The 27,890-nt window shown below is 35.4% G+C and overlaps 1 protein-coding gene across 1 annotated transcript in view; it reads left to right on the top strand.

Annotated features, from left to right (window-relative positions):
* Window positions 1-27,890, top strand: part of DNAAF4 (dynein axonemal assembly factor 4) — a 97,969-nt gene that overhangs the window by 64,148 nt on the left and 5,931 nt on the right. Inside the window, exons 6-8 of the mRNA XM_069098102.1 lie at window positions 680-789; window positions 15,710-15,863; window positions 19,524-19,629. Of these exons, the coding sequence (XP_068954203.1) occupies window positions 680-789; window positions 15,710-15,863; window positions 19,524-19,629 (370 nt within the window). The remainder of the gene's footprint in view (window positions 1-679; window positions 790-15,709; window positions 15,864-19,523; window positions 19,630-27,890) is intronic.

Genomic DNA, 27,890 nt, shown 5'->3' with positions numbered 1-27,890 from the left:
TCATTGTCTGTGTTGATCATTACCATGAAAAATTTCATAAATGACTTATTTCAACCATTTATCAGAATTCTACTGGTACTGAGTTTCTTGTGTCGTTACTAAACCAAAGAAATCACTATTTATTAATGATAGAAGTAAATATAATTTGTAGATTCTTGGAACCAGATTGCTAGTGAGATAATATTCGATATGCACAAATTCATGTTATTTGAAAAAGTAAATTGGTTATGCTTATTACTTATTTTACTAAGTGTTGGTTTTGCATAGTATCTATGATGAGCTTTTGGTAGGTAGGTTAAAGTTGCTAATAATGTATATTTCAATTTTTTGTCATCTCAGAAATAATATAACTATACTTGCTCAGAAAACCCTGTGCCTTGATTTATGATTTATGATTATACTAGCAGAAGGGTTTATGTTTAAAATTTTTGTTTTTAAAGTAGATACTTATGTAATTTATTTAGGAACAATTTTAGATTCTTAATAAAGGTTGAAAACTAGACTCAATTATGATAACATTTCTAAATCTCAATCAGTAATATCTGTAAAAAAAATTACTTTGGGGTAGAAGAATGAAATATCACCATCAGATAATATTTATTAGAAGGGCAAGGGAAAATCTGAAAGGAATTGCTACCAAAACATGAGTATTATTCACAAGATTTATTTCTTATCACAGTGGTTACATAAACAGGCAGAGGCACGAAGAATAATGAATGAAGATATTCCTGAACTCCGTGATTTAAAAGAAGAGGAAAAGAATCCAGAATGGTTGAAGGAGAAAGGAAAGTACGTTTGAACTCTCTGAGAGGTTTAAAATAATTTCCTGAAGATCTTGTACAATTTTATCTGGTTAATCAAATACTTTGATTCCTATTTAAGAAGAAAAACTCTATAGCATATGCAATAACATAGAGACCTCATAGAATTGTGTAGTTTAAGTAATTTCTCTAATAATTGGTGATTATCTGTGCTTCAGTTCTTCAGTCAATAAGCATTTATTGAGAGCCCATTCTGTGCCAGGCACTGTGAATACAAAGAAAAAACTGAACAGTCCCTGCCCTCAAGAAAATTCTATTCTATCTGAAACCAATGCACAACTGGCCCCAAATCTGTGTGTCTTATCCCAGAATCTCTCTTCAAGAGCAACTCCAATCCACCTTCTTAGAAGAGATACATTATACATAGGATTTATATCTAAATGATAACTTCAGGTTACTTAACATGAGTTATTTATGATGTTGCCTTTTAGAAATTATTGTTATAAACAAAATCCATGGGCAAACACAAATTTCAAATAGACAAAAACAAAAAGACTATAAAACAGCTGTATTTGAAACCATAAACTTCTTTTGTTAATTGCTTAGTTTTTAAAATATGCACATTAACTTTAACAAGATGTCCACTTCTGAACTTTTTTCTGTGTAGTCTACCATTTTTGTTGTTGCTGTAGATCATTTGAAGGAAAAGAAAAGTGTGTATAATGTGTTATGTTTAGGTTCAGAACAATTAAAATTACATACCGTGTTTCCCCGATAATAAGACACTGTCTTATTATTTTTTGGATAGAAAAACACCAGAGGGCTTATTTTCAGGGGAGGGCTTATTTTAATGAACATTGACAGCAATTTTAATAAACAGGTAAATGTGAACAAAAAAATGTACCTTTATTCAATAAGCAAATCACTGGGGAAGAACAGGATGATGCACTCACTGCTGCAGCTCTGATTGGATGCAGCTCGGATTGCGGTGTGCGTTTCACCCGGGGGGGGACGGTGCATACAGAGGGTACCATAATGTAGCGTGTAGTGCAGGGGATCACCTTCACTTCAGTAGCAATCTCAATAGGGCTTATTTTCGGGGGAGGGCTTATTTTAGAGGAATCTTACACAGTAAGGGGAGGGCTTATTTTTGGGATAGGTCTTATTATTGGGGAAACACGGTATTATATTTTGCATCATGCAATTGGAGTGGTTTAATGGGCTAGTGATATCAAACTCAAATAGAAATAGGGAGGGGTTTGGGTGCGGTGGCACTAAACCAAACATAAAGATCCGTGTGGACACATATTTTTTTTTTTGCTTTTTGGAGGGCAATTGGGGTTGACTTCCTCAAGGTCACACGGCTAGTTTTTGTGTTAAGTTTCTGAGGCCGGATTTGAACTCAGGTCCTCCTGACTCCAGGGCCGGTGCTCTATTCATTGTGCCACCTAGCCACCCCTGTGTGAACACATATTATTAACCTTGGGAACCACATAATAATATTACCAATGTTATATTTTAATTATTTTGTTAAGTATTTCCCAATTACATTTTAATCTGGTTCAGCTGCATTGAGAAATGTTGCATGGCTATGTGTTTTGATACCTCTGTCCTAAACCATGTAGTAAAAGAACTCTAAGTAAGACATGATCTGGTAGCTTTTAGACCTTCTCAAGGCGAATGTAGGCAGTAATTTCTATTTTAGTTTCTGTGCATAAAATGTTGCAATTAAGAGTTTTTTACCTCAAGGAAGTAATACTCAAAGAACCTTTTGTATTTTTAACAGGAAAGGACATGACATATAGTTTCAAGAACCCTTTTATGTGAGATCTTAACAGTTACAAATTTCTAAGCAAACAGCTTTAGTTTTTTGTTACATTCTCAAAACAAATGACTTTTGATTCATGTTTATCACTCTTTCTCCCTCTCTTCTATTATGTACACACACATTGGACCCTGGAAACAGTTTGAAGTCTTAATTTCACTGATTCTCTATAGAGTTCCCTTCTTTGTGCCTAATCAATGCCATGAGGCCTAAACTTTAATATGAGATTTCTTATTCCTCATATTTTCTATTTCCAACTATAGGGGTGTGTGTGTGTATCACATATATGTGTGTATATATATATTATATATAAATACATCATATATAATATATAAACACACATACATATATATATCTTTGTGTGTGAATATGTGTATATGTATGTTGTTATATATATATATATATACATGTATGTACAACTGTATACACACATTTATGCACAGAATACTGCTGAGCACTGGGAAGAAGTTTCCCATAGTTTAAAACAAACTAATCTTTCTGGATGTTTAAGTCTCTGTGATATTGGGTGGAGGGTAGGGGTGGGTGGATGGATTTCTGGAAGTTCTGGCCTTAGAACCCTCTGAGTTAGTTCATGGAGAAAATGTTCATCTGCCTTTAATGGACTCCATAACTGATATCATCATTCTTGAACCATATGGATTATTAAAACCTTGGTACCTTCACTAGTTAGGAAATGACTGTTTTTTATAAGTGTTAAAAGAGTTGATTGAGCAGATACTATTTTCTTAGGTTTTAAAATTTATATTTTTTGTTTCTGTATCACTATTTCCTATATCTCTCTCCCACTCAGAGAACTATCCATTATTTTTAAAACAAAAAAAAAGGGAGAAAAAACGCAGGTCAGAAAATTAACTAACACCTGTCAAATCTGACAGCATATTCAATGTTCAATATCCATAGTCTCTCTACTTCTGTAAACAAGGAAAAATATTATTTTCTTATATTTTTAGGACCATGTATGTTCTTTATAAATTACACATCAGTTATGTTATTTGTTACTATTGTTCTTTCCATTTATACTATTTTTTTCTTGGTTATGCTTGCTACACTTTGGATCAGTTCATGTCTTCCCATGACTCCTTGAATTCTTCATATTCATTACTCTTTATAGCATGACAATATTCTATTACATTCATGAATCACAATTTGATCAACTATTCCTAATTTGATGGGCATCTACTCTTATTTTCAATGTATTCATACTAGAAAAAGTGCTGCTGTAGTTATTTTGGTGTATATTGGACCTTTCTTTCCATTATTACCCTCCTTGAAGGATATGCCTGTTAATAGAATCTCTGGGTCAAAAGATTTGGACATTTTAGTTACTTTTTTAAAGCATAATTCTGAATTCCTCTCCAGAATAATTGCCACAGTTCATAGCTCCATCAATACTTCATTAGAGTATGTGTCGTTCTACTAACATTAACTATTCCAACTTTTATTGTCTTGGGCAATTTGCTGAATGTGAGGTAAACACTCAGAGTTGTTTTGATTTGTATTTTTATTATTAGTGTTAGGGGCAGACTTGACAATCAGCATTCTGTGAGTACAAGTTCAATTTTGTGATGAAATAAGGTTTTCATAGACCATTGAACAGTTAACAAAAGGAGGCCTATTTAGCCTTAACATAGCAAATACATGTGACAAGGATATAGTAGCACTTAGCTTCCATAGCTACAATCTCACTCATCTTCGTATGGAGATATGTCTATTTAGCAGGGCAAGATATGGTGATAGTCATCCACCTACTCTGATCAGCACTAGTACCATGTGGGTGAACTTTGTATGACCTAGGTGACCAGGAAATCAAGTCAGCACAGCCAGGAAACTTTGTTAAAGAAAGTGCAGGTAGAGTCTTGCCCCATCCTTGGGCTAAGTAAGCCCAAGCTTTGTTGTCTTTTAAGGACAATCTAGACCACCTGTGATGTAGGAGGCAACCCTAGTAGATATTGGTCCTGTCACAATTAGTGATTTGGAGCAGTTTTTCATATGATTGTTTATAGTTTGTAATTCTCTTGAGAAAGCATTGTTCATATCCTTTCACCACTTATCGGTTGAAGAATGGCTTTTGATCTTAATGTATTAATATTAATTCTCTATATATTTTGGTTTTCAGGGCCTTATCAGAGAGATTTATTACTAAGATATTTTTTCAGTGAGTAGCTTATTTTCTTATCCTAGTTGTATCGACTTTGTTAATGCAAAAACTTTTAAAAGTCATTATCAAAATTATCTGTTTTTATCTTTTGTGATTTCTTATATCCATTAATTACTTGAGAGTAGAGTTTATTTATTTTTATATATGTATGTATCCCCGACACCTAGCACAATGCCTGGTATTTAGCAGATACTTAATAAATGCTTATTGACTGATTGATTGGATCATATGATTAATTATTCTCCTACTAGCTATAACTGTGAAAAGTGTCTGATCTTATTCTTTTCTAATTTTTAATAATATGATCTTGCATTTTCTTATTCAGTTAAGGTATCTTTTAATCTTACAGCTACGAGGAAAGAACCAGACCATAAGCATGCTAATAATGGGTACCATAATCAAATCTTCCCTGAGCTAAGTAAAAGCCCTAGTTTTATAGTTTTTCACACTGGTTTGAAAAGATGAAGAAATAAGTAAGCATAATACAGAGTACAGTGCTGTAGGTACAATTGGGAATATGTAATATATTAAAAGGATATGGTTATGACACAGTGAGTAGGAGCTTTCTATTATTATAACATAGATGGGAAAGTTTCCCATGGGAAAGATGATTTCCTGTAGTCCTTCAATGTCCCTATTATTCATAGTCCTTTGCAATTATACCTAAGCCCTAGCAATACAAACTAAGAAGTCTAGAAGCCTGACTCTACCCAGCCTCTCTATCCTTATCACAATGGTTTCAGGGATGCATAGTAACATTGATAAACTCTCGTGAGGCATTCCATTGTCTCCTGCAAGTATAAGGATTTTACTGTGATAGGGGAAAGAAGAGCATTATCATAATATTAAAATTATCCTTTCAGGTCTAAATCTGATAGTTATAGACTGAACTTTTATTGGCATATGGGATGAGATTCCTCAACTGTATTTGATCTGGGTAAAAGGTCAGAGATCCTTTTGGAAGAGTCAATTTGTGCAGTATAACTTTGAAATATTCAAGGGCTATAATAACCAGGTCTGGGGTCTTTAAGGTTAATGGGATTTAAGCTCTTCCCCACCCATTAATAGGCCTCATGTGGAGCCTATTAAGGGAAGCTTGCTTAGGGGAGGCTTTCACACCTTTTGTTAATTCCTTTTTTTTTTTCTTTTTTTTGGAGAGGAGAAGGTAGGGCAATTGGTATTAAGTGATTTGCCCAAGATCAAGTGGCTAACTTTTGTGTTAAGTGTTTCAGGCTGGATTTGAACTCAGGTCCTCCTGACTCCAGGGCTGGTGCTCTATTTACTGTGCCACCTAGCCATCCCCTTTTGTTAATTTCTAATTAGGCACTGAATCTCCGATTGTGATGCTTCCTGGCTCTAAAAAGGGTATATATATTCTGAGGTTAGCATTTTGCTTTGGGGCTTGCTCATTGGAAGAGTGTTCTTGGGGCAACTAGGTGGCACAGTGAGTAGAACACTGGCCCCGAAGTCAGGAGGGCCTGAGTTCAAATCTGGTCTCAGACAGTTGACACTTAACTAGCTCTGTGACTTTGGGCAAGTCATTTAACCCCAATTGCCTTGCCTTACCCCCTCCGGAAAAAAAAAATGAGTGTTCTTATGATCTGACCAGATGAGACTTTGGGTTGCTGTTAAGGAGCCCTCTGCCCCACCTTTGAAAAACTCAGATGTTGGTGCTTCTCTCTCTAGTAACTACATATGCATTGACTTGGTCAGACAGTTGGATCTGTCTGTTGATCTGTGCCAATTTCTCAGACAGTTAGAAGCCCTCTCTGTTTGTCTTTATTTCTCTGCTTGTATTTTCTCTGAAGTTCAGGACACTGACTTTTTCCCTGAACTAATGAATGTAATTTAAAAGATTGTTGACCCCTTAAATAGATATCTTTCATAGTAAAATAGATCTAAGAACCTGTGCTAGCAGCCATCCTGGGTATGCCAGTGTGGCTACTGCTATAGGGTCTAACAGAAGTGGACGTTTTCCTACTTAAAATGGAGAAATAGAATAGGGAGTTTTGCTAGGGGTCTATCAGGGTTGTCCCTTCAACCATTTTAGCAATCTTTATGTACCTGAAGCTGGTTTAAATATGAATATGCAACTCAGAACTCCTAGTTGGATGCCCTTTGGCATTTCCCCCTTACATGGGAATTTGCTGATTTGTCAACATAGACAGTTTTACCAGGGTCAAAAAGAGATCACAGCAATAAACAATTTAAATTTACTGACTAAGGATAAGTCTTTCTCACACAACAAATTCCACTGCTTACAATTAAAGCTGAATACAGTCATCTTTAAATTGTAACATCAATACTAGCAGATCTTGGTATTGGTTTATAGTTATAATATTATATAGGATAGTGACTCAATATATTCACATTTTATACCAATTAAGTTTGTACAAAGTCTTTCTAAAAGCTTTCATTTGTTCCCTTATCTTTCTAATCTTCCAGCTCTCATTTATATAGACCCTCCATACCAGATACCTTTTGTTCTACATTTCAAACTAATTATCAGTTATTAAAAGGAATAATAAAAAAATGACACTGGATATCACAAAATTAATAATTTAAATATGTTATAGACCGGGGGTTCTTAACTTATAATCTGTGAACTTGTTTTAAAAATAATTTTGTTAACTTTACTTCATCAGAATTGGTTTATTTTGTGTTCCTGTGTATTTTATTTTATATACATTAAAAATTATTCTTAAGGCATGTCTACAGCTTTACCAAATGGCCAAAGACATGGAAAAATGTTAAGAAAGCTTGTTATAGGCATCCTGTTTCAAATTTTGACTCTTCCAAATATTTACAATTCTTATGGACTTTACTGTTTTCAAGAAAAACTCTTTGTTTTCTTATGTTCTGGTTTATGCTCAAAGGTGGCACTGCTATAGGATCATAAAGTTAGAGCTAAAAGGGACCTTAGAGGCCAGAATAGCTAAATGAATTTAGCATCAATTCAACTGTCAATAAATACTCATATAATTAGCTCATTATGTGTGGCAGAGAGGAAAAGAGTTGTATGTGTTGGAGGATGGGAACAGTCCTCAGATATGTTTAGATACTTTGTATGGAGGGAAATTACTCAAACAGTTCTTGTCCAGCTATCTTTTAAAAATCCATGTCACCTTTTAGTCATAACCAATCTAAAGCTTTAAAATCCAAAAACCAGTTTTTAAATCACAATGTTAAGAAGACCATGGTCATTTTGGTTGTCAAGCTTAAAATTCATGAAGGCCTGTCTGCTTCAACAGAAACACTCCTATAGATACAGAATCAAAAGTTAATGAGATTTTATTTACTTGTTGAGACCAGGGTTTAATGACATTATGCAGTATCAAGATTTAAAATTCTCCTAACCTGTTTCTTTTAAAATAGGAATTATACTTCCAGTTATCAAAATTTTGTTTCATTTATTTTGAGAATTCACAGATCCAGTCTTCTTGATAACTTAAGAATATCTGTTTTCCAATTTCAGAGTTATAGATGCTATATATATGCTAGTTATAGCATTTCAAATCACAGCATTTAAAATTATAGTCCCTATGGAGATATTAATTCTCCAAAGATGTATACTAATGTCATGAAGTTTTTTCTGCATAGTGTCTAAATGGAAGAAGTGTGTGGAGAAAAACAAATTCCCACATTAGCTATATCCAAATATGTGGGTGTGTACACATATATGTATATACGTATATGTGTATATATGTATATGTACATGTGTGTATATGGGGAAGCATTGTATATATATGTGGGACGTATTCTTCATCATGAGTTCTCTAGAATTGTGATTGGTCATTACATTAATGGAAGTTTCTAAATTTTTCAGGATTGTTGTTGTTACTATATGAATTGCTCCAATTCTATTTACTTCACTTTGCATAAATCTTCCTAGATCTTCTCTGAAACTATTCCCTTCGTCATTTCTCATAAGGTATAGTAGTATTCCATCACATTTATATACCATAATTTGTTCACCCATTTTTCAAATTATGTACACCCCTTAAGTTTCCAATTTTTTGCTACAATAAAAATGGCTGATGTAAATATTTTTGCATATGAGTCCCCCCTCTTTTTCCTTTGATCTCTCTAGGGTATAGACCTAGCAGCAGCAATTCTGGGTCAAATGATATGCACAGCTTAATGTTTTTTTGAATATAATTCCAAATAGTTATTCAAAATGTCTGGACTCATGCTTCATTGCCCGTACATTATTGTATCTCTCTCTAGACCCTCCAGGATCTGCCACCTTCCTTTTATGTCAACTTTGCCAATCTGAGAGGTGTGAGGTAGATTTGTTTTAATTTTGAATTTCTCTAATTATTTAGAGACATTTGTCTAATTATTAAAGACTTAGAGCATCTTCCCTCATGGTTATTGATAACCTGTATCTCCTCTGAAAACTACCTATTCATATCTCCCTACCATTTATCAATTAGGTAATCACTCTAACTCCTATACATTTGAATGAGTTCCTCACATATCTTAGAAATGAGACGATTATATAGAAAATTGCTCCAAAGATTTTCCCCCAATTTCTTTATTCTCTAATTCTTCTAATTTTAGCAGTGTTGGTTTTGTCAGAAACTTTTTTATTTTATGTAATCAAACTTTTCCATTTTATCTGCAATGAATCTATCTCTTGTCTGGTCATGAACTCATCCCCTATCCAGGGATCTGACAGGTAAATTTTTCCATGGTCTTCTCATTTGTTTGATATTACTCTTTATGTCTAATTCATGTACCCATTTAGAGCTTGTTTTTTGGTATGTGGTATAAGATGCTGGTCTATACCTAGTTTCTGCCATACTGCTTTTCAGTTTTCTCCAACAGTTTTTTTCAAAAAAGTGAATTTTTGCCCCAGTAACTAAGATCCTTAGATTCATCAAATATTAGGTTACCATGTTCATTTCTTTATGTATGTTCTGTACCTAAACTATTCTGCAGATTAACCTCTTTATTTCTTATCCAGTACACCAAAAAGTTTTGGTGATTATTGGTTTATAATATAGTGTGAAATTTGGTACTACTTAGTACCTTCCTTCCTCTTTTTTTTTCCTGTTAATTCTCTTTATATTTTGATCTTTTGTTCTTTCAGATAAACTTTGTTATTAGTTTTTTCTGTTATTCTTTGTCCTTTGTTCTCAAAGAGGGCTATGACATCAGGGAGGAGATGACATACATGCAAGTGAATTGAATTTAAGTGGGGGAGGCTGTGCAGTTATCAGCCTCACTTTCTCCTCCAGAAGCATCTGGGTCCAGTGGTTAGATATAGATCAGGATGACTGGAGATGGCCCTGGATGCAGTGGAAGACCTTGACCTTTTTAAGCTAAGGCCTCTATGGTTTGTTCTTTCACCCACTCATTTTTTAAGATTATGTTAATTTCCAGTTTTTAATCTTTGCTTGAGAGGCCTTTCTATTGAATATAATTTGTATTGCATTATGGTTGCTAAAAGATGCATTTAATATTTCTGCTTTTCTGAATTTATTTGTGAGATTTTAATGCACAAATATAGTATGCTGTAACCTACTTACACAAAGCATACATTGGTTCATTATCCTTTTAAGTACCCTGCAATTTTGATTCTTCAGAGATTTTGGTGTTCTGTGATTCAGAACCACACAGCAGCACCAGGACACAATTTTTTTTTAAGTTGTATATGTGTGTTCCACTAAGAAGTTTGGGATGTTTATAAGTTCTATGCTGGGGCTGCAATGGCTGTAGTGCCTTGTTTTCTTTCTATGCTATTCCCAGTATCTCATTCATCCTTGTACACCAAAGGCAACATAGGCTGCAAGATGTCCATTGGACTAGTCTGCCAGGAAATCAGTAGTCCTGTGAGTTAATAGACAGCCTCAGGTTCTCAACTGAATGTACAGCTAGATGGTTGACTTTCACAAGTATGGTCCACAAAAGGACCTGCTAATTTTTTGCAGGATATAGGTAATATGAGTCTTGTGCTCTACATGCTTACAAAAAAATGTATTCATCTATTACCAAGTGAATATTTATCATTGGATCCTCCAATCATGTGCCCCTATCTTGATATGTACTTTTCAGTATGGAGGTTATGTATGTAAATATATATACTTATATGTGTTTATGCATGTATATATTTTATGTGCACATACATTTGTATATTTTATATCAATGATATCACATAACACATATATTTATGTATATATTATATATAGTATGTTACATGTGTAACATTAAAACATAGCATTTTGTTATGTAATGACATAGATTATATAGCATTTTATATACATATATACACATGTGTATGTATGTGTATATATAAATATATATAAACATAAACTTTAACACACTTTTGTATGACCTTCACATTGCTAAAAAGATCTGTGGAGAACTATAGAATATAGGAATGCTTGAATTGCATGTCTTTGCAGAGAGATGAACACAATATCGAAATGCATTTTCTTTATAATGCTGAAACCATAAAAATCCATATAGTTGAGTTAACCATCATTCCTGTATTGATTGGAGCTCTAATAGAGTTAAAAGAATAGGAATTTGGAAGATTGCTCAGTAAATAGTCTTTTCCTCCCCCAGTTGTGTCTGACTATTTGTGACCCTATTTGGGGTTTTCTTAGCTAAGATACTGGGGTAGATTTGCCATTTTCTTCTCCAGCTCATTTTATGGATAAGGAAATTGAAGCAAACAGGGTTAAGTGGCTTGCACAGGGTCATACAGCTAAGAAGTGTCTGAGGAGAGATTTGAATTCAGGAAGATGAGTCCTGACTCCAGGTCTTATACTCTATCCACTGTGCCACCCATATAGATAATAGTTCAGTAAATATCTAGTGGGTCTTTATTAATCTCTTATGGTTTCTTCCAATTTCTGTCAGTGGGGCCAAAGGTTCCATTACAGTTACTATTATGAATCCCAGGAAGAAATTTATAGATCTGTTAAACATATATATTAAATGTTCTTGAGTATTATAGAACAATTCAACCCTATGTCTTCTAGAAATTGCTTAAAGAAATGCAATTAACATAATGTTTGGAAGACATTCCATTGAGCTATATACTAAATGCTGTCACAGAGTTCTAGAAGAATGTAATGAATGTGAAGTTTTTGTTTGTGAATTATGGTCAGTTGGACCAATATCAAAACTGGCAAGACTGTTCAGTGAATTATGTAGCTAAAACAGTATTCACTGAAGCTCTGATTTCTTAGTAATATTGGCTGTACATACTCATTGGGGTCCCAGCCTAGTCTTTACCAAAATACAGTTCCTAGTCTTTAGGAATACTGGGACTTAAAAATTAATATAACTCCAGAGTTAGTATCAAGATGGAGGAATATCAGGAATAAGTACAGCTTTGGTCCTCCACTATATGCCTACCTCAAAGATCTAGAAAATGCACCAGATGGAATTCTGATTAAGAAATCTAAGAAAAAATCATAAGTCATTTTTCCAGTCCTGATTCCTGATTGGCTTAAGGAGATAGGTTTGTGTACACTGGGGATGGTGTCTGGCTAGGAGTGTGCCATGTGCCAGTGTCCAGGAATTGAGAGAGTACTAAGACTGGGTATGTAGTGTGGAAGCACCAAAACAGGAATAGATCCCGGGGATCACTGAACTAGCACGGTGTACAGGAACAGGTACTGTCATCCCTTACTCACTGCCCAGTTCCAGGTCACATATCCAAATTGGAAACAGAAGGAGATCTGCACTTAGAGGTAGCAGTGAGGAGTTTAGTTTGTACCCTAATACAAACTTTTTTTGTAACGTTCCCTCTACAGCTGAAAAAAATAAGTATGTTCATTTCTGTTCCCAATCAATATTCTCCATAGATTAATCATATCTGACTTTTCTAAAATTCTATTAAGGTCCTTTCTTTTGGTTATTTTTTTGTTAGATTTACCTAAGACTTGGGGGTATGGGTGTAAATTGAGGTCCCTACTATTGTAATTTTATTGCTTACTTCTCCCTATAATTAATTTAACTTAAGGATTTAGATGCTACATGGTCTGGCACATATATGTTTAGTATTGATAATTCATTATCTGTGGTACCTTTCAGCAAAATGTAGTTTCCCTGGTTCTCTCTTTTAAGCCTGTTTTTGCTATTGCTTCATATGGGATTATTATTGCTTTCTCTACAATTTTTTTTTACTTTAACTGAAGCATAATATATTCTTCACAAGCCCCTTATTTTAACTCTGCGTATCTTTTCCCACTCCAATGTATTTCTTATTAATAACATATTGTTGGATTCTGGTTTCTATTCCATTCTGCTGTCCTCTTCCATTTTATGGATGAGTTGATCCTGTTCACATTTACAATTATGATTTTTAATTGCGTTTTTCTTTCTACCCTGTTCTCATGCTTTCCCTTTTTTTCTTACCAACCTTGAAGAGTTTGTTTTACTTTTGATTAATTTCTCCCTTGATCAACTCTTCCTCTTATCTTTCCTTCCCTTTTTCCTAACCTTTTTCTCCGTTTTTTTTTTGGGGGGGGGGTGAAAAATGATTTCTGTTCCCATCTCTGTATGACTTCTTTGATTAGTCCACATAAGAGTGAGGTTCAAGTGTCATCCCCGCCAACTTCTCCTTGTTGTGTAAACTTTTATGTGCACACCCCACTTATGTGAGATAATTTTCCCCATTCTTCTTCTCCCTTCACCCCTCCCCCAGTATATTCCTCTTCCTCTCTCTTTCTTCTTTTGAGATAATCAAAAGATAAAAGAATCTCTCCCAGGCCTTCTGTCTAATTAGACACCCTCTATGATCCCTGAAATAATAAGTTCTGAGGGGATACGTATATCATTTCCTCAAATAATAATGTAAGCAGTTTACCTTTTTCTGCTTCTCTTGGTTCCTGTGTATGTTACATTTCCTACTCAGTTCTATTCTTTTGATGGTTGGTTGTTGTCCTTCGTTCTTGAAGAAGACCAAAATGACATCACTATGCTTGAGTCAAGTTTCAATGTGTCTGACTTTGGCTGATCAGAGCAATATGAGCTCGTGATGTTCTACCACAGATCGGGCACAAATAGTCGGCATGAACATTTGGGGTGGATACTCCAAACTTGCGCATCCTGTGTTTCCTTTGAGCTGTTTCAATTCTGCTTTGCTCATAGAGCATAGCACCTTCTCTGATGTGGACATGCCATGCTGAGCAGTCCTGTGTCAGTGTCTCCCATGTCACAATCAATTCCAAAGTTCTTAAGAGAGACCTTGAGAGTGTCCTTATATTGCTTCTTCTGAGAATGCTTGAAAGTCCTTTATTTTGTTGAAGATCAACTTTTTCTCGTTTTGCTTGGTAAATTATTCCTAGTTGTAAGCCTAGATCTTTTGCCATCTGGAATATCATATTCCAAACTCTCCACTCCTTTTAATGATTGATCAATTGATTGGTAACTGTTGAATCTTGTGTGATCCTGACCATTACTTCCTTATTTCTGACTGCTTGCCTTACTTTTTCTTTGAACTGTGAGCTCTGGATTTGGGCTGTAATATTCCTGAGAATGCTCCTATAGGACTCGGGAGAATTTCGCTGGTTCACAAGAACTTTCAATTAAGGTTTGACACAAACCAAGTTGATTGGGCTAAAAACTGTATGCCTTATTTTATCTGTTGCAGTAAGCATATTTTGAAGCTGGTGATAGTGAACTTTTTTTCCAAATGAGTCAATATAAGTCAGTCCAACAACTTCAAAGACTTTCCCAGCAGAATAAGGTTTTATAAAATCTACATTTGTATAAATCACACTAAATTTGATTTATGTTCAGCCTGTGACTCAATAGTGATTTCATCAAAGTATTCTGCTACATAGTAGGCCATCATTTGCCATTTATCTTTTTCACTGGTTTATTTTTAAAAGAATATATATGGTGCATATACAACATCACAAACACAATGCCTCACTTAATGTCATCTTGCTTTTTTGTAATTTAAAATAATGATGGCCAACTTTGTGGGTCCAATATTAATGGTGCTAATGTTCCATTATTCCAAGTAATATTGGACAAATCTAACTAAAGTAAACCTAGCTCAGGGCCTGGCATGCATTATATGCAAAGGGATGAGTTCTTTAATAAATGCTTATTGAGATGAGCAGGCAGACTTAAGAAAAACCTGGAAAGACTTGCATGAAATGATGCTGAGTGAAGTGAGCAGAACCAAGAAAATGCTGTACACAGTAACAGCAACATTGCACAATGACCAGTTTTGTTAGACTAAGCTCTTCTGAGCAGTGCAGTGATCTAAGACAGTTCCAAAAGATTCACGATGGAAAAAGTTGTCCACATCCAGAGAAAGAACTTTGGAGTCTGAATACAAATCAAAGCATACTATTTTCTCTTTTTTGTTGTTGTTTTTTGTTTTTTCTTTCTTGTGGTTTTTCCTTTTTGTTCTGATTCTTCTTTCACAACATGACTAATACAGAAATATGTTTAGTATGATTATACATGTATAGCCTATATCAGATTGCATGCCATCATGGGGAGGGGGGAGTGGAAGGAGGAGGGAAAAAATTAGAACTCATAATCTTATAAAAGTGAATGTTGAAAGCTAAAGGTAAATAAAAAAAGTTTAAATGCTTATTGATAAATGCTATTAATGATATACATCAACATTGTACTTCTACTTTTGGCAAAATATTTTCCTTTTTGTTATTCTTCATTAACTAGCAAAATTCTTTGAACATATTAAACACTTATATGTTTGAGTTGTATTTACAAATGTGTCATTCTGCTACTTTTAAAGATGACACAATAGACCTTCATGTTTTATTTCTCCTTATATATGGGGCATCCCAAAAGTCTTAGTGCGGTTTTTATCTTTTTTATTTAAAGAGAATTTCAAGAGCATTGGCCATCTTAAAATTAAATATTTATTATGACTATCCATGCATTCCTAGTTAATCTAAATGATTTGTTACTTATTGCTCTTTTTAATTGTCATTTCATTAGCAAATTGTTTGGAACGGAAAACTACCTGGCAGCCATTAATGCTTATAACTTGGCCATTCGATTAAACAACAAGATTCCATCCTTGTATCTGAATCGTGCTGCTTGTCACCTCAAACTTAAAAACCTACATAAGGCAATTGAGGATTCTTCCAAGGTAGATTGTCATAATAGTTTATATTGTTAGTTTTCTATTTATTTATAGCTTTTCATGATAATTTTAAATAATTAAGATTTTAAGGATATTTTATTCACTAGAACTTTTAAAATATCATTTTAAAAATAGAATAAAAGCTGATGTGTTTTGGAGGCCTTACACTTGTTAAAAATTTGCTGATCTGTGAAATCAGTAAATCTGTAAAAGTAAGACCTATTTTTTCTACTGATCTGTGTTTTTGTGAATACAAATCAAAAACTTGCTATAGCTTTTGGGAATTGTTGGAGCTCTAAGAGGTTAAGTGACTTGCCTATGGTCACATAGATAGTATATTTTATATATCATAGGATAATAAATTTTAGAGCTAGAAGAGATCTTAAGGATAGACAGTCTTTATTTTACAGAAGTTGGGATCTGCTAAGGTCACACAGGTTGTAAATGGAAGAGCTGGAATATGAATCCAGATCCTCTATCTCTAAATCCAGTGTTCTTTCTCCTTCATTATGCAAAGAGGTAGGACTTAATGCCAGGGTTTTCAGGACTCTAAAGCCATCCCTCTACAATACAATGCTGCTTCTCCACAAAAATACATACATTCATATGTATGTGTGTGTGAGACTAAGCACTTCAGCTATTTAACATTCAACATGTATTGAATATCTCATATGTGCATGGCACTGTGATGAAAAAAAAAAGACATTATCTTTGTAAATTTTCCAAACCCATATGGGAATACTGAAGTGTAGAATGTAACCACAAATGGGGTCATAAAGAGTTGGACACGACTGAAATGACTGAACAACAACATCATAAAGTTGCTGAGAAATTAATGTACAATTTGCACCACTATTAGGATACATCCAGGCTCCTGGGCTCTAGAAAGCAGCCAAAAACAATTTATCTGTAATAATTTTCTTTGTTGGGGGGCACAGCTGGAGAACAGGTTCTTTGTTGGAGGGAGGGTTGTGCTGCTTCCTGCAGGCTGCAAAGAAATCTACCAGCCACATTCATTTTTCTTCTAGAAGCAGCTGGTCTATATGTCAAAAGAAATTGGTCTACTTGAAAATGGCCCAGTAGTTTATAGTCACTTGGACAGGATCTAACTCATTACACTACTGAAAGATGACAATGTAAACAATTTACCATATATGTAGTATTAAAATCCTAATTAGAGATATGGTCACAAGCTGCATTTTATATCTGCAATATAGTACATTTTTATTACTATTAATTGAAATGATTATGTTATGCCTTTGTAGAAAGAATGTTTAGTATTATATTACTTGCCTTAGTAGTTAACCAAATGATAATATTGTATTATTATGTATCAGTGACATTAGTTCCACGGTATTTGTACATCTATATATGAAACTACAAATAACTTTATTATTTTTATCTCAATATATGCATCAGTTGTTGGAAAATTACAATTACATATAGATATAATGTGATTCACTCTTTCTGGTTTCCTGAGTTCAACAGAATATATACAGAACAAAAACTGCTAGTATAATTATTAGTTTTCCTTTTCTCTGGTTATAGTCTGGCAGGTATCTTACTGTCTGCCAGGCACTGTTCATAGCAGCCATTTCCCTGCTAGTCAGACTCCTTAAATTAACCAGTTAAGATTCTGGAAAAAAGATATATTCAGAATGAAAATGTGAGTCTGGAACAAAAAACTATACTATGCATTTAAACATATTTACCAGAAATGATTTAATTTAATTTAATATTAATCCACATTCAAGCCATTTTTAGCTTGGGGAAGAAAATATACTAATTAGCATAATTTTCCCTTGTTCTGTGACAGGATTCTCTACTTCAAAAGTTTAGGTAACATTTATAGGACTCTTAAACAAGGAAAAGATTCAGAATATATCTTGGGTTAAGAGAATTTGTTGAACAACCAATTGCCACATCATTCGTCTTAGACCATGTCCTTTGAGGGAACTAATGGTTTCCATCCCAATGGTCTATCTCATTTGTGAAGCTACATTGAATAGGAGGTAGTGAGAGTGCCATCCTTGGGTGGAACAGAAGAGGGCATTTCCCCAGGAGTAGACCCTAGTTTAATTCCTGCAGGGGATAAAAAGAGGAAATTGCCCTTTAATCCATTCACTTTTTTTCTTTTGTCCTGCTCTACTGCCCACCTTTGCAAGGAGCTTTTCCCAGGAGTTGGGAAAGGACTTTAGAAAAAAAAAATTCCTTAATATCATCAGTTTTAATGGAAATAAAATTTTAAATATGCTTCTATACTATGTATCAGGAGGGTTAAAAAAAACAGGAGTTACACTCATGCTATCAAGAAAAGCAAAAATGAAAATTACCATTTTCAAGACAGATAAAACAAAAACATTCTTAAAGGAACCATAGATAATAAATAAATATCTGTACTAAATATATATGCACCAAATGGCATAGCATCTAAATTCTTAAATGAAAATTTAACTGAATTGCAAAAAGACATAGCAAATAATTATTAGAAACCTTAATGTTCCTCTCTAGAATTAGACAAATCTAAGAGAGAATGAAAAAAAATATAGAATTGAATTATTGGAGTACTTAGAGCTAAAGAGAATTATAGCAACTGTTGAATGGGAACACTAAAGGATTTAATACATATTTTTCAGCACCACATGATGCTGTAATAAAACTATACAAAATGTTAGGGTACAGAACATTTTAAATAAATGTAAAAAAGCAGAAATATTAAACATATCCTTTACAGATCATAATGTAATAAAAATACTAATTAATATGCAGAACACAAGCAAAAGATAAAGGCTTAAATGGAAACTTAATGACATTCTAGATAATGAATGGGTCAAAGAACAAATTGTAGAAGCAATAACTGTAAAAGAGTATGATGTTGATGAGAAAACATTCTACAGTGTCTTGGATACAGCTCAGATGCAAAAGAAAAAATTTATCTCTGAAAACAAACATTAAGAAAATAGAAAAGAGGATTAATAAATTGAGTATGATGTTCCATTTTTAATATGATTTCTAGTTTTAAAAGCTTTAAAATTTTAAAATCAATAAACCCAAACAAGTTCATAACTCACAGATTATATAGTTCAGTGAAGACCCAATGACAATACATTTGGAGTTGAATGACAAGAGTTAAAATCCAAGCTCCACCATTTATTAGCTGTGTAATGCTGTCCAAATTATTTCACTTTTAAAGCCTTAGTTTCCTCATTTACAAAATGAAGAGGTTGGAGTAAATGATCTGTGGCCTCTTCCAATTCCAGGTCCTGTGACCCCATAATGAACCTTATTCCAACAACTGAGCAGCACAAAGTAACACAAAAGATTACAAATGGTCATTTTAACCCAGATATAGAATGAGAACCTCCAAGAGTTATAGTTAGATATATTCTAAATCATAAGCCATATCATGAAAGAAATTTTTATGTTAATGTTAATCTCACATTCTGAACAACTGGGGTTGTTAATTTACTTAAAGTTAATTTCTCTCCTGGCCAGGAGAATGAATGGAGATGGTGTGGCCAAAGGTAGTATGAAGATTTGAAGTTAGTTTTGAATTTAGGCTTCTGGCCAGGCTTTTGTTCAAGTTAGGATGGGAAATCCTTGGTCCCTATGTTCATTTTGTGTGTGTGTGTGTGTGTGTGTGTGTGTGTGTGTGTTTGTTTCAAGGCTCTGGAATTACTTACACCACATGTTGCAAACAATGCAAATGCAAGAATGAAAGCTCATGTGCGGCGTGGAACAGCATTCTGCCAACTAGAATTATATGTAGAAGGTAAGCATTTGATTTAGTAGAATCAGTCTTATTTCCAAATTGAATCTTGAATTATGTAAATACTGATTTTAGAATACTGATTATTCAGTTGCTTTTTGTATTTGCCAACTTTTCTTCAAAAACATTTCAGTTCAATTTAGATTTTTAAGGAAACAAAATATAAATGAGCAAAAAACATTTATAGACAACTGTAGATAATAAAAATATAGTCTATAATCAATAGCTGTTTACCATCTTTCTACAATGCAAAAATACAAAGAAGGAAGTACTGGACTTATTTGGTTACATATATACATATATATATATATATATACACATATACATACATATATATATATATATAGAGAGAGAGAGAGAGAGAGAGACACGTAATGTGATCAAATTGGGTACAATAGAAAAATTCCACTACTCTGATTTGCTATATGGTTTCTACTTTTGAAGTGCTTGATTTGAAACAACCGCATCTACAATTTAGCCCTCTATGTATAAACATAATCATTGTGAAGAAGTTAAATTATTGTTCATAGAAACTCAGGTAACAACTGACATTTATTTATATAGCACTTTATGATTTATAAAATGCTTTATATACATCATTTCATATGAGGCTCACAACAACTCTTTGAGGGAAGAGACTATAGGTCTTAGTACGCCATTTTGTCAAATAAGGAAATTGAGAGTCAGAAATTTGCTAATAGTCAGAAATCCAAGTATCAGAGGTATGATTTGAAACCAAATCTGATTTCAAGGCCAGCAGTCTATAGATAGTCTATAGATAGACTATTCCATGTTGCCCCAGGGGTTACCAATGCAAAGTAAATTCTGAAAGAAGCAAAGTTTCTCTTTCAGAAAGCCCTTTTTCCTAGATGTGATGTGGTTCAGTGGAAAATGAACCAGACTTGGTCTCAGAAACATGGGTTGCAGTATGACCTTGGGTAAGTCATGTAAGCATTGGCCCTCAATTTCTACATATCCAAAATAAGGTGAATAGATGGTGTCTCAAGTCTCTTCTAGTTCTAGAGCTATAATCCTAGAATCCTGTGGCCTTTTTCCTAGTTGTGATGCAGTACAGCAGAAAGAGGACTGTACCTAAATTTGGGAAGACTTGGGTTCTACTGTGACCTTAAGTCCTTTAACTTTTCTGGGCTTCAGTTTCCTCATCTTTAAAAGGAGAATAACATTTGGATTGCCTCCCTCAAAGAGATGTTGTGAAGAAAGCACTGTGTAAACTATAAAATGCTTTTTAAAAAAAAATGTTAGCTATTAATATTTTTTTTCTCATAAGAGGTAATCAATCCAGGTAATAAGTCATTCGATTCCTGCTCTCATGCTGTCTCCTACTTTCTTTCCGTTATGCAGTTGAAATTTACCTCTTCAATAAACATTGATTAAGCATATGCCATGTATAGGACACTATGGCAATTACTGATAATACTAAGATTAAAAAGAAGTTTGTCCTTGCTTTCAAGGAATTTATAATCTAATTGCAAAGAGGGGATGAATCCAACATGTGAAATAGGTATCTTATAAGGTAGATTATGATAAGTTGTTGGTAGAGATCACTTTCAGCAGGTATACTCAGAGAGACTTTATGGAGAAGGTGGTATCTCATCTGGGTCCTGAAGGAAAAGGATTTTAATAGGTAGAGATGAGGAGAAAGTATATTCCAGGCATAGAATGGCCTGCCTGAATGCATGGAAGCAGGATGGAGCAGAATAGAATCAGGTATAACAGCTTAAGAGTAGGATAAATAAAAACTAGAAAAGTAGAGTTAAAATTATTTGTGTAGGGTCTTAATTTCCAACCTAAACAATTTCTTCAGTAGGGTAGTATGGAGCCACAGAAGGTTTTTAAGCAGAGGTTAGACATTTATTAGGGAGGTCAGTTTGAGAGGAGAGAGGCTTACAGGCATGAAAACCGAGTTCAAAGGCTGTTACATAAGTCCAGGTAAGCTTTTGAACAAGGATAATGACAGTCTAAATGAAAAAGAAGGAAGAGATTTGAGAAATTGGGAAGTAGACTTGAGATATATTGTGGAAGAAAATTTGGCAAGTGAACATAGCATAATAAGAACACTTAATTTCTATTCAGAAGACCTAGGATGGAACTCCACCTCTGCTGCTTAGTACTTGTGTGATTTTGAATAAGACTCTTACCTTGCAGGGCAAAGTGGCAGGGAATAAGCATTTATGTTTTTACAAATGTATCTCATTTCATCCTCACAACAACCCTGCAAGGTAGTGACTCATTTTACAGTTGAGGACGTTGAGGCAAAGTTTAAGTGACTTGCATAGCATCACACAACTAATAAATATCTGAGGTCAGATTTAAACTTTTATTCTCCTGACCCCAGGTCCAGAGCTCCATCCACTGTACCACCATCTACCTCTGTTTCTTTATCTGTACAATGAGATGATTGGGCTCTTTTGATGATATCCAGCTCTAACTTCAACAGTTCAATTCCACAAGCATTAATTAAGTGCCTGCTTTGTTCCAGGCTCTGTGTTAGGTGCTGGGGATACAGGAACAAAAAAAGTAGCAGTACTTGCTCTCCAGGAACTTACATTCTACTTGTGGGAAACAACATATACACAATAAAAAATATATACAAAGTAATTTCAGTAGTGGTCAAGCACTAATATCTTGGGAGAGTCAGGAAGAGCCTTGTATAGGAGGTGGCATTTGAGCTGAGCTTTGAGGGAAGTTAGAGGTTCTAAGAAGTGGAAATGAAGAAGGAGAACTTTTGGGGCATAAAGGACAGCCTATCAAAGGCACTAAGAAAGAACATGGAGTATCATGAGGGAATAATACTGGAAAGTCCACTTTAGTTGGATCATAGAGTACATGATATAAAATCAGTCTAGAAAAATAAGTTGAAGATAGGATTGGAAGAGCTCTGAGTGCCAAAGAAAGAGATCACAGAGGCAACACAGAACTACTGAAGCATCTTGAATGGAAGAGAGATATAAGTAGAACTGGGATTTAAGATCATTTTGACAGCTGTGTTGTGGATTAGAAAAGAGGCTAGAGATAGGGAGATCATTTAGAAGACGATTTCAGTAGTTTAGGTTATACAGACCTTAGCTGGAGTGGTGGTTGTATAAGTAAAGAGAAAGAGAATACATATGAGAGTTAGTACAGGTAGAGGTAGAATCATTAAGATTTGTCAACTAATTGGTTAATAGAGAAGGAAGAATCAAGGATTACTCCAAGGTTGAAAACCTGGATTACTCTGTGTGTATGTGTATGTGTATGTGTGTGTACCCCAAAAACTGTGTGCAACAGAAATTCTTACCCAAATAATACTCAGAAGTTTCTCAAGGTAGAAAGCAGAAAAGAATGGTTTATTACAATCTCGAGAAAGGGATCACCCTCCAGACAAATGGCCAGGGAGGAGAAGCAATTTACAAAAGGAAATGGTGAAGTTATAAAGCTCTAACGTGTAATTCTCCCCCACTCCCCTCCTGACCCATTTTTTTCCATTGGCTGGAAGTCAGGTGCACAATCTAAGTGTGGCAATCTACCTCAAGTACTGGAACAAGGAAACAGTAGACTACCCAGTGTACATTTGAGAAAGCACTTCTGTCCTTATTTGGCATATCTTATGCTGAGGTTTCACCGAGGAGAGGGGTGACTCCTTACTGCTCTGAGTTTTGAGTCTTGTAAATCATGTGATCTCCAGTGAAAGGGAATGTGGGCCTGTTTCCCATGAAAAGCCTTACTAGATTTTAGAGTATAGTCTGAGAAGTTTTCACTTCTCTCACTCAGTGTGTAAGAAAAAGTTATCTTTTAGACAAATTAGGCAGAGATTCTTTGAGAAGAGTCAAGGATAACTGAGATTTGGAGTAGGAATGGAGAGGTTGGCCATCAAAAGAAATAGAGAAATTGGAGGAATTTTGTGAGATGTCAGAGTGAGATCCTAAGAAAAATCTCAGTTCCCTCAGGACACAAATGAGATAACAAAACACTCAAAGAGAGTTAAAGGAGTGAAAGAGGGGCAATAAAACTTTTTTGGTAAGGGAAAGGAAGTTATGAAGCAGGAAAAAAAGACTTCCATACTATGAACCAATTATTACAGATTTTTAAAAAGTCACCAGAAGGAAAAAATGAATTAAGTTTAACAATGACCTAAGAAACAAAACTGTATCTAACATAACATAACACACACACACACACACACACACACACAATTGAAAACTGAGGAGGATCTGATATCAGTAAAGAAAGAGCCAATATCTATATAATGAGATCCCTCATCAGGAAGAACAGAATGGCAAATCAATAAAAATCAATTAGAAGAAAGCAGTAGAAAATTTGAATAAAAATATGAAATCAATGGGAGATAAATTTGTCAAGACTTGAATGCAAATCTACAGAAGCAGCTGAACATGTGGCAAAATAATATTAAAAGTCATATCAATTAGAAAAAAAATTCAAGATGAAACCAACTTCAGGGTGGCTAGGTGGTACAGTGAATATAGCACTGGCCCTGAAGTCAGGAGGACCTAAGTTCAAATTGTGGTGCCAAAAGAATAGAGACAAGAGACCCCCAAGAGTAAAATTTGGAAGTGGATGTTATTTTTCCAAGGGACTGTCTGGGGTCAGGCCAAAATTGGACAGTGAGTCTGCACAGATAATGTGCTGGCTTTTAAAGGGACGCCACTCGGCCAGAGGTTAGGTATTGCACAAGCAGAAACTTGCAGAGGTCAAGAACAGTGACTGGTCAGTACATACTTCGAAATTCCCTTGAGAGAACTTACCCTAGGCTGAAATTCCCGCTCAGAGACCAGTTGGGGAGGGACAGGGAACCTAGAATGGGCGGAGATCCGTTGGGGGAGGGGCAGGGAACCCAGAAGTCATGCACAACAAAATCTGGCCTCAGATACCGTGTTTCCCCGATAATAAGACCTATCCCGAAAATAAGCCCTCCCCTTACGGTGTAAGATCCCTCTAGAATAAGCCCTCCCCCGAAAATAAGCCCTATTGAGATTGCTGCTGTAGTGAAGGTGATCCCCTGCGCTATACGCTACATTACAGTACCCTCTGTATGCACCGTACCCCCCCCGCCATGAAACGCACACCGCGCTCCGAGCTGCATCCAATCAGAGCTGCAGCAGTGAGCGCGTCATCCTGTTCTTCCCCAGTGATTTGCTTGCTGGCGCCATTGAGAGCAGTGCGGCAGAGGAGAGCTGAGGCAGGACAACATAAGCCCTCCCCTGAAAATAAGCCCTCTGGTGTTTTTCTTTCCAAAAAAAAAAAAAATTTAATAAGACAGTGTCTTATTATCGGGGAAACACAGGTACTTAACACAAAAAAGGTGTGTGACCTTGGCCAAGTCACTTAACCCCAATTGCCCTACCTTCCCCCCTCCAAAAAGCAAAAAAAAAAAAAAAAAGCTGGAAAACAACTGAATTCAGAGATACCGGTAGTCATCAGATTACTTGAAGGAAAAAAATGTCAGGAGTTTAACTACCATTTGTCAAGTAGTTACTCAAGAAAATTTCCCAGTAGTAAGATCAAGACTTGGCCTAAAGATCAATAGAATTTAACTGAAACTTTCAGAGACAAATAATGGATTCTGATCACCTAGACACATTGTTATTAAATTCCACAGCTTGATCCATAGAGATTGATATCTAAGAAGAAAATCGTCATTTATCAAGGAACCATCATTGAAATAACAGGATTATTAATCTAGGATGAGGAAGCACACAAAAAGTCAAAGGAAATGGGGCTTTATCCCATAATCTTTTATCTTGCTAAGCTAATATTTGAAAATAAAAATATATACATTTTAAATTCCCTATATTTCCAAGGAAAAAAGAGAAATTACCTTAAGGTTTTGATATCCAAATCAGTCCAGGAACAATCTCCATCCTAGCTCCTAGGAGGAAAAAAAAACCATACCAGGAAGTGACATTTGATTTGTAAATCAAAAGCAAAATTCAAATAAAGTCAACATAAAAACTTTGAATCAGAAAAAAATGGGACAGAATATAAATATTGCTCAGAAAGAACAAAAATTCAAAAGAATTGTTGAGATCAGTAGTATTGAAAGGTGATTCCATGTAAATGTTACATGGCAAGCAAAATGATCTAAGGAATTGTAAGGGGGAGGGGGTGTGAGAAGGGAAGGAAACAGATTCAGAAAGGGATATTAGAATAACAGAGATGCTAATGAAGATTGCTAGAGCTAGCCCAGCTAAGGATAGAATGTAGAAAGAAAGCTGACTGAATACTTAGGGGGCAAGAGGAAGACTATAAACCATTGAAGGATACTTTAAAAGGAACATTCAAATAAGGAAAATGAGAATCTGGAGATAGCAATATAATGAAACTAAAGGAGGTGATAGTATCAAAGTGGTTAATAGTATGAAATGTTATATAAACTTAGAGGAGAAAAAGTCACTGAATTGGGCAATTTAGAGGACTTCTTGCCAAGATGGATGCCCGGAGGTCCAAAGCCAGGCAGATCATTTCCCACATACCTATTCCAACATGTAAGGGATGATTGAATTGATTCAGCAGAAATTAAATGAAACATAATTTGAAATCATATTGATGGCTAATGTAAGAGATATAACTGCTTTTAGAGGGGAGCAGTGGGGGGGGGCGATGTTGACTACCTGTTAATTAGCATATCTAAAAGCAGACTCCTTGTTTTTTTGAGTCATCCTTTTTCCCGTGTATCAAACACTGTCAGACCAGGTGTGACTTACCAAGGATGAGGTCCATTGACCCAGACACTGTCTTAGATAATGGGACTCTTTTTTTATGAACATCCTGGGCTGAATCTTCAACTCACAGCTTTTGTCAGTTCTGTTAGCAACTGAGAAAATTCCTTTTTTTTTTTTTTTTAAAGCAATCAGGGTTAAGTAACTTGCTCAAGTTTACACAGCCAGTTATTTCTGGATGTGGTATCTGAGCCCGGGATTCAATCCAGGTCATCCTGACACTGGAGCCGATGCTCTTACTCGCTGAGTCACCTGCCCGCCCCTAAGCAATTGGGGTTAAGTAACTTGCTCAAGGTTACACGGCCAGGTGTTTCTGGGTGGATGCTAAGTGTCTGAGCCTGGGATTCGATCTCCAGGTCTTCTCAACACTGGAGCCGGTGCTCTTACTCGCTGTGCTACCTGGCCGCCCCTGAAAATTCCTTTCTGATGCTATGAATGATGCAGACAAACTGGGAGGAAACTAAAAGCATGTATTAAATAAAGCTTGAAGAAAAATGATGATGAAAAGGGGGAGGGGGGAATTGAAATGTGGAAATGAAAAATGTAAGCTGGGGAGTAAACTCATGTGGGGGTGGGGTTTAGGTATTTTCAGATAGGCTGTGAACCCTGAAAAGCCTGACCAATGGGATCCAGGGGGGAAACTCCAATCAAGATGGGTCATAAGAGTTTTGTAATTGTCTTAAGGGGTGCCTGTGCCTACTAGGGAACCCTTTTTCACAAGGGATTAAAAGGCCAGGTCACCCATCCAAAATGACATGAAATAAAAATCATTTTTTCTAGATTTCTCACAGCCAGGTGAAATTCATGGTAAGATGATTATTTCTTACAAACAGGAACTTGAAATGCATACTAAACCAAGTAATGATCAAGAAATCCATTAAAAAACTTTATAAGAAGTTATTTCATTTACTACATAGTGGCACAGAAACTGATGGTCAATAGGAAGGGGAGAGAACAGAAAAACCATTACCAGTAGTGATGAGGGCTGGAATCCCAATAGGTTCAGCTGGAATTCTGATCTTATCTAAGACCAGAAAACCTGCAATAGCGTCTGGAAAGAATTCAAGGTCTCAGGCTTAATTGGAGTGAGAGTTGTAGAAGTTTATTGTTAGCCTTCTATGAGAAGTGGGCAAGAGTCCTTCCAGTGAAAGGGATACATGCTTTTACCTTTAAAGGGTAGGGCTGCCATCATCAGGGCTGACCGGTTGGGAGGGGCCTCAGTGCATAGACAAAGGTCAGAGCTGACCAAGAGGAGCATGTGAATAGATAGTTTAGATAAGATTTGGGCCAGGTGGAAGGAGACAAAAGGCAAGGGTAAAGGAGGATGTGGGCCAGGCCAGAGAAGAAATGAAGAGATTAAGTAAGAACAAAGGGGTCACAGGGTGTTGCCTAGGCAGAGTGTGGGATAGGGGGAAGGGGCAGAGCTCAAGGATGGGAAAGGACAAATTGCAGTTACAATTTCACAGACTGGTTTTACACGTTGGTTTCACAAATTGATCTAGACCCCAGGTACCCCATCAGTAGAAG

This window comes from Petaurus breviceps, unplaced genomic scaffold, assembly GCF_028583685.1.
Source record: "Petaurus breviceps papuanus isolate PSGF00001 unplaced genomic scaffold, PetGlider_PUasm1.0 37, whole genome shotgun sequence".
NCBI classification, from domain to species: domain Eukaryota; kingdom Metazoa; phylum Chordata; class Mammalia; order Diprotodontia; family Petauridae; genus Petaurus; species Petaurus breviceps.
The sequence above is the reverse complement of the archived record's forward strand: the minus strand, read 5'-3'. Positions and strand labels throughout refer to the sequence as shown.